Raw genomic sequence first — 13,577 nt, 5'->3', positions numbered from 1 at the left:
ATAAGTGCTCAAAATTAATACTGGTGAACAATCATTGCCACACTGAAGATGCATGCTTGTAAAACTAATTTACATCATGCTGAGGTGCTATGTGTCTTCCTGCCCACCATTTCCCTCACATCACAGAGCCTTGCTCACATTCCTTCATTCATCCCTTGGGGAGCTCGCCGTGCCTGCGCTCCAAAATATCTAATAGCTTTTTGATGTAACAGTATCACTCTGTGTTTTAACTAGAAAACCCTGCTGAAAGGTAGGATAGGGTTAGTTAGGATATGAAGGGTATGCGTATTCAATTTTTCTTTCCCCTGCAGAAGATTCATATTAGGAATAAAAATGAAAGAAAAGCTGCAAGAAGCTATGCTACAATGAGAAGATCTGAAGTGTTACGTGTTCAACACATCTGGAGAGTAGGAAAGCAAAAGCAAGATTTCTAGTGGTAGAGACCCTCAACTATGGGCTAACCTAGTAACACACATATAACAAAACATATTTCTGAGCAACACAAGCGACTGAAAAGCCATTCATTCCAAACTCATTACTGAAAAGTTTCTACTGTTTCAAGCAAGTCTGAGACACCTGCACACAGATTGTACTGGAACATTTCCACATCACTTTTCCATCATCTTTTCAACTTCCACAATGATTTATTAGTAAACTTACTGGTTTGAGAACTACAGCTTTACATAGACACAAGTTAACAAACCATTAGAGATCGAAGAACTAGAAATTTTGATCCTATTACTGTTACATGTTTTAATTCACACCAATAAAATTGAGTCATGTTTTTAGATCTTTTAGATCAACTACAACCTATGCATTCTCTAAATCATTCTTCCCACTCTATTGTTATCTGTCTAGATTACAGTAGGGTATATGTGAAAAAAGTCTCCTGTTTTGAATGTATTAACCTATTACCTGTTAACCTGTCTCAAGCCTTTGAATCGGTAGATAACAGCAGGACAAGGGGAAATGGTTTTAAGCTGAAGGAGGGAAGATTAGGTTGGATGTCAGGGGGAAGTTCTTTACAGAGAGAGTGGTGAGGTGCTGGCACAGGCTGCGCAGAGAGGTTGTGGATGCCCCGTCCCTGGAGGTGTTCAAGGCCAGGTTGGATGGGGCCCTGGGCAGCCTGGTCTAGTGTTAAATGTGGAGGCTGGCGGCCCTGCCTGTGGCGGGGGGAGGGTTGGAATTTTACCATCCTGGACATCTCTTCCAACCCAAGCCACTCTATGATTCTGTGATGATCACTCCCTGCTAGACATACTATTGTTTAGTCACGTACTTTATATTCTGTAAAATTATTGGAACTCTTTCTTGTACTGAATATGACCTTTGCCTACAAACATCACAACTGTGGCTGATGGATATGCATTTATATTCTATTTTTATTTCAGAACCTAGTAACAATGACTGCAAACACATTATATAGATCTCAAGCTAAGACACCTTAGAGTGCTTACCCAAAGGGAGATATACATGTAGGTCACTCCAAAAGTAATGTCCCTTATTTATTTCCATGGAAACTACAGTAGATACAAAGAACACTATACTACTTGATAAAGCAAATTCTCAGCTGCAAAACACTGTTTTTTGACATAGTCACCACTATTAGCTGTGCATTTTCACCAGTGATGAACAAGAGTCTGCACATTTGTAAAAATCTACACCAGAAGAGGTGATCCACTGTGACTGATGCCACTGCTGGAATGCACCACCCACCACATCCCTGTGCTCATATTCACTGTTTGGTCTCCAGAAATGTTCAGCAAGCTTGTCAGCAGGTGCCATTTTTTCCACATGAAAGAAATGTAGAAAGCCCTTTGCTTTGTGTACACTTCCATGTCAGATGCCATTTTGCCAAGACTGCCCTTCTAGTACCATCTGTCGCATGGCAACAACATGTAATGGGATTTTGGTGGGAAGGTTCAACCCCCATTGCTGTACCACAACCATCTGCCTTTTACACCACAGGCCAACTTAATAAAATGAGAGGCACTACTTTTGGAGCAGCTCTCATACACTCTATGGCTATGAGAAACATGCAAAGGCCATGTACAATGACAAACGCACAGATGTAATGCTTAATGACCTAACAGAAGTAGTTATGTTATCAGAAGTGCATGTTCATACCTAACATCGGGAAAAAAAAAGAAAGTCCTTCAGGAGAGTCACTGTATACACTAAATATTTATGCCAATGCAGAGCTGCAAGGCACACCCTCAATTTGGCTGGAATCACAGTTTCTCTGATAACAGGCTTATAATAAAATACAGTTTTTACAAATAATTCATTAATTCAGCATGGCTATTTTGGGAATCCTAAGTGAAAACTATTTCCTTTCTGCATGGGTAGACAAACATGTTTTTGAAAGAAGAACAGGCTTTTTTCCTTGCCTCTTAGATATTTGCAATTCAGTTCTTAAGGTCAGCAGCATATACAGCAGGTTTCCAATCATTTCAGCGCTAAGGACTTGCTCCATGAGAACTGTCATGAAGGATTTATGTGTGCTACACCAGACTTTATGCTACATGTGCTGAACCTTCTCTTCAGATGCTATTGATTGAGACACGTTTGCCTTCCTCATGCATGTGAGGGTCCCCAATGCAGAACAGGCTTTACCTTCTTGAACATTCTGGTGGAGTCTTCGCTTATCTGCATGAAGCGCATGATGACGTTGTTTAGGTAGATATCGCTCAACGTTGCATGGTCTTTGCTTTCTCTTCTCACTTGGTTCAGGAGTAAATACCAGCAATTCACTGGTGATAAGAGGTTCTGATCTTTCCTAAGGAGGAGAGATACATATGTGTTATGTACAGAGATGGAAAAGTTGCTTAATTATCACAATCACCCCCCTGACATTTACACTCATAACTTGTTATGTACAAGTGACTACTTTTGAAAACTCAGCCTATCCATTCTTGGAGTAACTCAGATCAGGCAAGCTTCAGATGATTCTTTTAAGACAAATTTCACAAATCCCATGAGGCATGGATACAAAAATACCAAAAAAGTGCAAGAATTTAGAACACTGCAAGACAGCCAACAGTTTAAAAATCCTGCCACAAAGCTCCGTGTACATGTAAATATGCAAAATTAATAAAGGCTGCTGCTGAGAATAACATCAATTATTTTTTTTACATTAGAAATAAGTAAGGACTGTAGGTGCATTCCAAATCCTTCATGAGAAAATTGTAGCTATTTCACAGTAACGGATTTGTACGGAATCATAAGCAGAAACAAGGAAATGTCGCAAGCTTATATATATACATATATATTCTGTGATCAGCATTCATAAATCCAAGCATTTATGAACGCACTGCTTCTGCCAGTCAAAGACTACAACTACAACTACAGGGCCAAGAGAAGTACAGACATTTTCCCCAATGATCCAGTTCTGAACTTCCTTTACAGATTTTGTTCTGTAGGCCCAAGTGATTAGCGCTGCAGATGGTGAAATCACAAACAGCCTCTCATTTCTTAAACACAAATAGAAATGTACGTAATTCAACAACTGTCTCACAGACGATAAAAACCTATTTGTGAAATTTGCCTTATCATTTTACTTAAGCTTTAAGTTTGCTTTCATCCATGTGGCCTAGAAGAATGCTGCTCTTTCTTTTTTCTTGTGTAGGGATTCTCATATAGTAATAAAGGATCAGGCACACGAAGATAACATAGTCAGGGGTGGCAATAAATTGAGGGAGAAACTCTTTCAGCTCTTGGTAAATTATTCTAATAATTAACTATTGCCACTGTTAACAATGTATCTTTAATTCCTCATCTGATTGTCCAGCTTCAGCTTTTACCCCCAGAATGAAAGCAACAATGAATGACTAACACACAAAAGCCTTTTCTTAATCATTCAGTGAGCACTGATTTGCTGTGAATCAGAAGCACGTTCAGGAAACTTCTCCATTTTGTCTGAGAGGTACATCTTAACACAGGTACTCACAGCATCAAGATTCAGGGTCTTCTCACTTAGCTCAGCCAGCTAAGCATCCCTGAAGGTTCATGCTGACATTACTTGGCCTGCACTGCTTCTGCGCGTCCTAAAGGTAATCAAACAGGATCCCAACTTCCCATAGGAAGGTACTTCCACCTTCCAGCCTGTTCTGGGAGGGAATGGTGGGAACAGCAAGGAGACCACCTGCTTTTGCCATGATCACTTCTCAAAACAACCAGACAGTTGCACAGTGAAATTGAAGACAGGACTTTAGTCATGATACCCATGCACACTGGCTATTCTGGATTTAGACATGTTTAAGAATGAAAAAATGTATCTGTATGCACAAAGCAGAAGGACCTTGACACAAGCTGTGTAACAGCCTGGGCTCCTTCTGAAGCAGTGACATGCATAGCTTCGTTACTTCGTAGAACTACTGAGTCATTTAACTTTTAGAAATACACAGCACTATTCTTTGAATCGTGTGCTATATTGAGATTCATCTGTTCTATGTTCAATGCGTTTGGAGAAGATTTTTGTCCCCAGACAAAAATGTCTGTGTCTACAGCACAGTACTAGCTGGATAGTGGAAAAAAATCCAAACACAAAATTTTGGGTTGTATCCCTAAGCAAAAGAGAGCCAGGCAGATGCATTCATTAATCAGCTCAACTCAGGAAAATAATCAGATGACACCATGCTAACAAATAACGCATTTGAAACACTTTCTAAAATACACTGTAAACTCTTTTTGACAAATACTTCTGTTTTGTCCCAAGTTACTATGCCATCAAAGGGATATATTAAATTGGAAGCAAGACGTAACAGTCACATCCTAGTCCAGGAATAAGAGTGGCAAAGAGGCACTAGAAGTTCACATGCAACAGCAAATCAAAATAGCTTTCTCTCTCAATGCCTTTTTGCCAATATTTGTGGCCTTTTTTTTTTGTTGTTGTTGCTGTTGTTGCTTTTATAATATTGATTGACCTATTTAGACACTTTTAAAATCTGTCAATCACACTGCAACAGATCAGCACACAACTTTCAAGCACTTCTGGGGCTCTGCTTCTCTTCCAGATAGTAACTGCATTTTGGATGGTTTAAATTCAATGTGGTAAGTGAGGAATATTTCTGGAATATACCTGTTAAGAAACTGAAAAATGTTCTATGAAATTTATATGAATAACTGCAATGGTCCAAATCAACACAACAGTATTCAGGTGACCAGCTACCTTCAGCTGAAATGAGAACTGCTATGCTGCTAAGCAGGGATGAGAATTTTTAGTACGCCTTTGACCTGGCTCCTACCAAACAGTACTCAAAACCAGCAGAGGCAAGGAGTGGGGTAGCTCTCCAATAACCCCCCAGAGGCTGACATGGAGATGAGGAGAAAGAAATATCTTACTTGTACTGCTGATGGTCTTTCGTACTTCTCGTTTTTGCCATGAACCTCTCTGCCAATTTTTCCAGGTTTCGGGAATACTCCATCTCTATTTCCGACTTCTTGCGGAAGAAGTCCTGCAGATCCTGAAGAAGCTGCACTCTCATTTCAGTCTGCTGCTCCAGGCATTTCTGCTGCTCTATGAGTTGAGCTCGGATCTCTAATAAAAGAAGCACATGCCACTCAAGTCAGTGAAAGTAAATGAGAACTGAGCATTACCAATCAAAATTACAAACACTCTGGACAACTTCAGCCTCTGCAGCTACATCAGCTGGACCTGAATTTCAGGTCTTGTGGGATGCAGCCAAGGTAGCTCTCATTTCTGCCATGACACACGTATCACAGTGTCCTCCCACCCACTGTCAGTCTGCTGGGCTGCTATGAGCAGATCTGCCTCCCATTTCCTCTCCCAGCCTCTGGCATTAGGAAGACATCTGGCTCAGAGCTATCTGCTTGTGGGGGGGTGGTGTTCAACTGTTTGAGCAGCAGCTCCTGCTATCCCCAGAAACGTCAGGCTAAGCGTGCACCCTTTAGGCTGCAATCAGCTTACTGCCAGGTGGACCATGCCAGCTCATATCACAAAACACAGCATGGAAATAACTCTGCAATAAATTCTGGAGGCATTATCCACCATAACTGTGCACAGATGACCTTCCACAGCTGCCCATCTACACTGGAGGGAGAACTGGTGTATTATTCACCAATATGCTACAGTGAGCTTAGAGCAAGAAGCGCAGTCCTATTTAGAAACAGCTATTTGAAAATAAAAAGTTTCAGTGTAAGAAGTTTCAGGCACTGTGGTATATTTATTAATATAAAACAAAATTAGTCCGTTTAGAAGAGAATGTATGTTTATAGAGTATCTGGAGTAACAGGGAAAAGCCTCCAGATTTCTTACCACTGTATTTTGTATTGTTTGCCATATGTACAGTTACTATGAGTTTTTATTTAGGTCTTTTTCTTTTTTTTTTTTTAAACACTTCTATTTCTTCAGTGCTAAGTTGATAATCACATTCTGGAAAATCGCAGTCTAAAAAAATCCTTCTACCTATTTTGAAAGGCTGGTTCATTAGAGGCTTAGAATTTGCCCATATGCACTGGAATCCAACACTGTGGAGTAAACACTTTGCAGCCATTACTTGTATACATACAGTTTAGCATTATATGTTGATAACAAAACAATGTGTCAGAAGTGATGCTCATGAAGTTGTGGATGTTTATTTTGTCACACAATCACTGAGGTTGGAAAAGACCATTGAGATCATCAAATCCAACCATCACCTAACACTACTGAATTCCACCACCAAACCACATCCCTTAGTGCAACATCTGCACATCTCTTGAATACCTCCAGGGATGGTGGACTCTACCACTTTCCTGGGCAGCTTTTTCCAATGCATAAGCATCCCTTCACATACAAATTCTTTCTAACCCCCAGCTTAAATTTACCCTGAATCAATCTGAGGCTGTTTCCTCACGTCCTTAGGCTGCCTCCTCACGTTCTACTGATTTAACCACGCTGTGGGTGAAAAGACATCAGAAATCTTAGATGCCTCATTGTACTGAAGTAGAAAAATCTTTCTGAAAACCACCACTAGCATCACAAGGAACAGCAAACCAGTAAGCAACAATAAAATTGCAAAAGCTTATCTGAGGCAACTAGGAACTAATGCATCTTCACTCATTTTAAAGCAGGTCTAACAGCAGAGATCAAGTCTGCTGGGATTCAAATGTGTGTACTGAAATAAGGTAGGATGAGCACAGAAAGCTGTTAAGTCAATATATTTATTGGAAGAGACAGATACTGCAGTGTTTTCTTCCAAACCTCCTTTGAGCTACCATCTGCTGTGTTAATCATTAATGAGACCATCCATTTTTATACTCTGGTAGGTGAATCAAAGAATTCATGTTTTGGTTTTCATTTCATTTAAAATCAGCTCATCAGGAAAGGACCATGCCTCCAGCAAGGCTGAGCCACTGTAATACAACACCCTATCAATGACATTCATATATGCAGAGGAGAAAAGCACACTGAAGCTGGAAGGTTATTAACAGAAATAACTTTAAAAAAAGCTTTTTTTCTTGAATGCCCACTACTTTGTGAATGTTATCATCACAGAAAATTCCTTCTTAAAGGAAATTGGTTGTACAGATTCACTGATCAGAGGCAGGAGTTTTGCATCAGTCCAAATCCATGTACATTATCTCTGTACCCTGGTCATGTCCCATTTCCATCAGAGATTTTCCACTAGTGACTTCAAAACCAGAGCTCTGTACGGAGCAGCTACCTTCTCATTATTTTGTAGGTCAGTGGATCTTGCTGTTGTAATTCTTCCTTTTTAGGCAAGCTTTTACCATAGCAACAAGAAGAAGAAAGAGTGAGAAAAAGGAATACATGAACAGAGATGCAAGAAACAATGAACATGGGATGACAGATTCCATGTGAGAAAACTACTTGACAGTGGCCTCCTTCAAGCTTGCATGTTCAAAGTCAAAATTGAAGCATGACCACTGTATGTTGATGGTGGCTGGGCTCCAAGCTCTATGCAAGGCAGAAAGCTAGTGATGGAGGACAGCAGCTTCACGAAGGATGTCTCACAACTCCTGGCTGGTTGGATCTCAGCAAGGAAGAAGACTGTCAGTCCCATAGCTATGACTCTCATCTGCAGCAAGGAGAGAAAGGGGAGATGCAAGTTCTGTTTGAGCCAGCAGACCAAGATCTGTTCAGAAGAGACTGTGGCACAGCAATTCTCCTTCTAGCCCTTCATGTCCTTCTGCTCCTGCTCCTTTGAATTCTACTTTTAGTAATAATGTGTGTGATGCCACACTGCTAGACTGGGGAGATGGCAATGAATAAGAAATCAGACCAGCAAATGTTGTGATTTTCACTTTCTGATAAGAGACAACTGTGGATTAAAAAAAAAAAAAAAAAAAGGAAAGAAAAGAAAACCTAACAAACACTGGCACAACAGCCAGCCAGCCTGAGTGGCTGCACATCACAAAATCCCGAGTAACTGGCATAGTACCACTAAGGAGCACAGTCTGTCCATCTCCTCCTGTTACGGAAAAATCTACCAAGGCAACGCTATTGTCCTTAACAAACCCACATGTGTGACTTCCCTAGAGCTGCAAAGAGCTGCGTGGAATACTGTTGCACTATATTCAAAGAAATAACTATCCAATAGGCTGAGATACTGCCAAGTAAAAACCAGTAAGCCCAACCTCTTTAGAGGCACAGACAGGTGCAGCAGGCAACAGAAGACTGCCTGTTCCTGCTCAGTATTGCAGGCGCATTTAAATTGAAAGTCGAACTGACACCAGCTGTAAGGGACAAGGACATTGTCCTGCTCTGCTCTGTGGAGTAGCTGATGTGAAATGATTGTCAGAGCGTTCTGTGCCAGGAATGCACACGTTCAAACTGTGGACAAATTAACACCTTCGCCTTCTCCGCACAGCAATTTTCAGTCGTAATCATTGCTTTTCTGGCCAACCAAAGGGACTCCCATCCATTTACAATGCAGCTTCAACAGACTGAACTCCCATCAAGTGGCAAAAACCCACTTGACTTGAACACATGACCAAAACCTGGAAATGGTTAATGCAACTGTAATTAAATCAATAACCTCTGAGTAAACCTTTGTTCTGAAGATTTTCATATTAAAATTCATTTCAAATTTATGCTCCACTCAATAGTGTTTCCTAGAATTAAAGCTTTAAGAAAAAAATGATTGTGTTTGTTGTAGCCTTTAAGATACTGCTTTAACCTTTAGCATATTTTCTTCTGACAAGACATTAAAGCAGTGCACTACAGAAAACAAAAGCAGACAAGATTAGAACTGTTTTGAGAGGTGTAAGGAGTAGATGAAACTGAACTACTGACAACTTCCAAATCATAATCAGAAATACACTCATCAAAGTTGCCTCTTGTACACAGTGCAGCATTACAATGACTTACACAGCACCACTGTAAGATGCAGCCAGTGACCCATCTGAAGGCACCTGCAGTGAAACACGATGATGCGACACACAGTGATCATGCTGGCCACACACCAGCAGGGAACACAACTCATTGCTTTTACCTCCATGAACACTCCACCACCATGCTCCATCAAGCATCCTGGAAAGCTGTGGATATCCTTCTCCTGACCTCAGAAGGCAAGAAGCTGGACATCTCATAGATACACAGCATTCTCTGACTCTACAATTTAACGTGAGTTCTAAAACAAAACGGTGTTATTTTAGCACTTCCTATGAGGACTACCCAACTGCCTCACAACCCACTGGAACATCCATGTGCCTCACAGGTGACGCTGCACTGCCCACATCGTCAGGCAGGCTCCAGCCACACCACTCTGAGACCTTCCAGACCACTGCGAACCCTCACTACCAAACTCTCAACCCAAATGACTCTAATGAACCTTTCACAGCACTGTTATATTACTGCTTTTCACTAGAACTCCCTATAAGCTGCTGCAGCCTGCCATCCTCAACTCCCTTCTAACTCTACCTAGATGGAAATAACTTCTGTGCTTGTGGAACAGCACTGGCATGGTTCTTGCTGTTTGCTCAAAACCCCATAAAATGCTGCATGAACCAGACCCTGGTTTGCTCCTTGGGTCTGCAAGCCTCCCACCTGCTGCCTTGGCATACTGAAGTTGTGATTACAAAATACAGATACATCCATCCAGCAGTATCACTGGATAATGATGCAAAGAGCCCATCCTGCTAATGGTGATAAAAGCAAGAAGCTTATCAAAATTATTGAAGAGTACAAATACGTTCTCACAAGGCATGTTTGTGCGCAGGTTTGCAGCCACTTGCTAACTTCAAAGAAAGCTGTATCACCTACCCACCTTTTTCAAGTATCCCCCTCACAAAAAAATTACATTTTATATTAGCTTTAAAACACTGAGTGTCTCATCAAAAGCACTAGAGTGCTTTTTGATAGTGTTTTAGACTTTCTCTTTCCAATCCACTACAACTCATCCATTTTTTTACACCAGTGAGCTACTGACACACATATTTCTCATTCTTACATTTATGCAGTCCAGACCGTATTTCATAGGAAAAGATTCAGAACTTAAATTCATTCTAGATATTATCTAATGACTGGCATGTGTTTGTAATTAAGGAGATACTGGTGCCTTATTCATTTTGTAGTTCCTCCTTACAGACACAATCTTACATGATTCTCACTATGCCTTGGTTACTTCATAAAAGACCGGCTCATGTCTAAGTTTGTTAGTTGAAGCTGGGACACTACAAAGAATCACAGGCTTGTGTTGGAAGGGACCTCAAAGGTCATAAAACTCCAACCCCCTGCCACAGGCGGGGTTGCCAGCCACTACATCAGTAGTAGATCAGACTGCCCAGGGCCCCACCGAACCTGACTTTGAACACCTCCAGGGATGGGGCATCCACAACCTCTCTGGGCTGTCTGTGCCAGCACCTCACCACTCTCTCTGTGAAAAACTTCTCTGACAACTAATTTAAATCCCTCCTCCTTCAGTTTAAAACCATTCCCCTTTGTCTTATCACTATCTACCTGTGTAAAAAGTTTATTTCCTTCTTCAAGGGATCAACCTCCCCAGTTCATTATCATTTTCTGTCTTTGTGACGATCTGCCTTTGGCTTCTCTACTGAGATGAGCAGAGCTTTGGTTTAGCTGAACACAGCTGGCCAACAGCTGCATCAGTGCAGACATTCCTTATCCCTGTGAAAGCACAGATAACTTGGTTTACAGAGCCAGTTTTTCCCATGTTTAGATATTCTCAGGAAAGTACTTAGCTCCAGCTGGTCAGGTACAGTGTCAGCAGAGAAAGAGCAGCAGCAACCATCAAAAGGCCCAAGGAAACTCCTCCGTGCACAGTTAGGATTAAGTCACCCCTACGATCAGCACTCCCAAGCCTGCCTGGGATGTTATCCTGCCTCTCAGCAGACAAGAAGATAAACATTGTAAGAGGTATGAGCCCTATGGTGACTCTTCTGGCCCAGCTTGCTGATACTTGTCCAGAAGATAAGAAGCCTAAAGGTACTAGTGCTGGACAAGCTTTTATTTCTCAGAGCCGTAACTAGAAAGCTGTCAAAGTGTTTCTATGATAAATCATGGGAGAAGCAGTGCAGTCAGCAGGGAGCTTGGCTCATGCTCTGTTCCAGCTCCATTTTCTAGGACCAGAAGCACTTCCAAAGCCAGGAAATCCCAACTGTCTGACAGCTGATGAGAGGTGCTGGAGTCAGGCTCTCTTAGGTTGCTGCAGAAATGCCTTTAAAGAGATCAAAAGTCTATTCCACAACATTAACTTTCTCCAACAAATGAGTGATAATCACTTCCCTGTCTTCTACATGCACATAAGAAATGTGGCTGCATAGATGGTGACAATCTGGAACTTCTGAAGGCAGAATTTTTGGGGACTTTCTTCTACTCCCTAGCTGATTTCACTTAGGACATTCAGCATTTGCCTTATGCATGCTTGCACTTAAAATGAAACCTCTCCAACGCAAACCCCAATTATAAATTTATTATTTGGCTGCGTGTCATTTCCCCGGAAAAATCCATTTCAGGTTTTTTGTTTGCTTGGGGATTTTGGGGATGCAGCTGAGGTTGCTTCCCAGCACACATGTTTCCAGGCTTTAGGAGCCTATGGAGCTGGAATGGGAGTGAGAACCGTGACTGGCACCTGGGGGGCTGCACAAAGGGTCAGGGATCTGAAGGCCCGGTTGACATCTGTACAACTAACTCATTTGAGCACCTCAGCCTTAAAGATCAGTCATTGACTGTTCATTAGCAGAAATGCTGCTCTAGAAAACATTTCCACCATGCAGACAAGTGCTTACAGCTCTGTTTGGCCATCACAGTAGAAACAAAGAGCAGAGAAATAACAGATCCTCTCCTTGCTGTAACTGAAAATTTCAAGCAATGTGTTCAAGCAAATACTGCCCTAGTCCTGCTTACTGCAGCCACAGATGGAGCAGCAACATGCTCTCAGCCAGGACTGGGGAATCCCAGTGGATGGGGTTGAAAAGGGATGGCTATATCCAGGCACTTTGCACCTTCCACCTTCCAGTTACCTTCAGACACGTCTCTGGAAGAGCCGCAAAAATCTCCAGACATAGCTGAAGAAGATTTTCATCATGTTGTTCTTGGAATAACGCCCTCCTGCTATTCACAGCCACAGCTGTTGGTCACTTGGCTGCCTGCAGTCCAAGCCTGAATGGAGGGCGGCTTGCCAGCTCACAACTTGGCTGGGCATGCTTCTGCCATGGTGCTGCTGCCAAGTGGCCGTGGGTTCTCTCTCAAGTGCTGCTGCTTCTGCACTGTCTGCTCCCATGCATCATGGCAAGACATCGGCCATGCATCCTACCTACACCTGAGGACAGCATAGGTCAACTTTCCCATCCTTGTTTTGCCAGAGCTGGGACTAAGGAAAACCTGTGACTCCACTCAGAGGAGAGGGGACTTTCTTTTGCTCAACAGTAAAAGCCCAGCTCATCCCAGAACATTGCCAATCAGAAAAAACACCAAAGCACAGGACACCGCCTGGGCCTGGAAGATCTGCAGCAGGGCCCTGCAGCAGCCTCTCTCAGGGTGCACAGTGATGCAGGCAGTGGGTGCCCTCCACCTCCAGACAAATCCATCAGCTCTGCAAACCCTGGGCACACAAAAAGAGAGGGAAGAACCCACATCAAGTAAGCCACAAAACACATTTCAGAAGAACTGTACAAACCAGACATTGCCCCAACCAAGGCATTCATGACAAAGGCCTACAGCCTCATAAAGGAAAGAAAAAAAAAGTGAGTGAGGGACAGACAAGGAGTCTGTGGGCATCTCTGTCTGCCAAGCAGACAGAATATCATGCAGTAGGTGTCCAAAAACCCATTTAGGGCATCTAAACTGTCAAGGTCTGTGTGGCAGCTCATTTTGATCCTTCCAAAGGGTTTCCACTGTTCAGGCTTTTTAATGCTTGTTACAGATACTATCAGCCTTTCCCTGCAGATCTAAACTCCAGGCACAGAAGAATATTAAAAAACACACTCAATACGCCCAAATCTTTCTTTTCTTACCAATGAGGTATCTGTCAGCGGAACAGAAAAATCATTCATGACTCTCCTTGGAATAATTCTTTGCAGCAATGTCTGGAATGCTGGGTTGACAAGAGCACTCTATAGGAGAAAAAAGCCCACCTCCATACCCCTTCCTG

At 42.2% G+C, this 13,577-nt stretch overlaps 1 protein-coding gene across 2 annotated transcripts in view; it reads right to left on the bottom strand.

The window, feature by feature from the left end:
* SRGAP1 (SLIT-ROBO Rho GTPase activating protein 1) overlaps positions 1-13,577 on the bottom strand; it is a 139,539-nt gene that overhangs the window by 65,933 nt on the left and 60,029 nt on the right. For both annotated transcript variants that reach the window (XM_042872573.1, XM_042872574.1), the window contains exons 2-3: positions 5,344-5,539; positions 2,617-2,779 (exon numbers count right to left, since the gene is read on the bottom strand). In XM_042872573.1, the coding sequence (XP_042728507.1) occupies positions 2,617-2,779; positions 5,344-5,539 (359 nt within the window). The remainder of the gene's footprint in view (positions 1-2,616; positions 2,780-5,343; positions 5,540-13,577) is intronic.

Source organism: Lagopus leucura, unplaced genomic scaffold (genome assembly GCF_019238085.1).
Source record: "Lagopus leucura isolate 7727_CA_CO unplaced genomic scaffold, USGS_WTPT01 Super-Scaffold_100008, whole genome shotgun sequence".
Classification (NCBI taxonomy): Eukaryota; Metazoa; Chordata; class Aves; order Galliformes; family Phasianidae; genus Lagopus; species Lagopus leucura.
The sequence above is the reverse complement of the archived record's forward strand: the minus strand, read 5'-3'. Positions and strand labels throughout refer to the sequence as shown.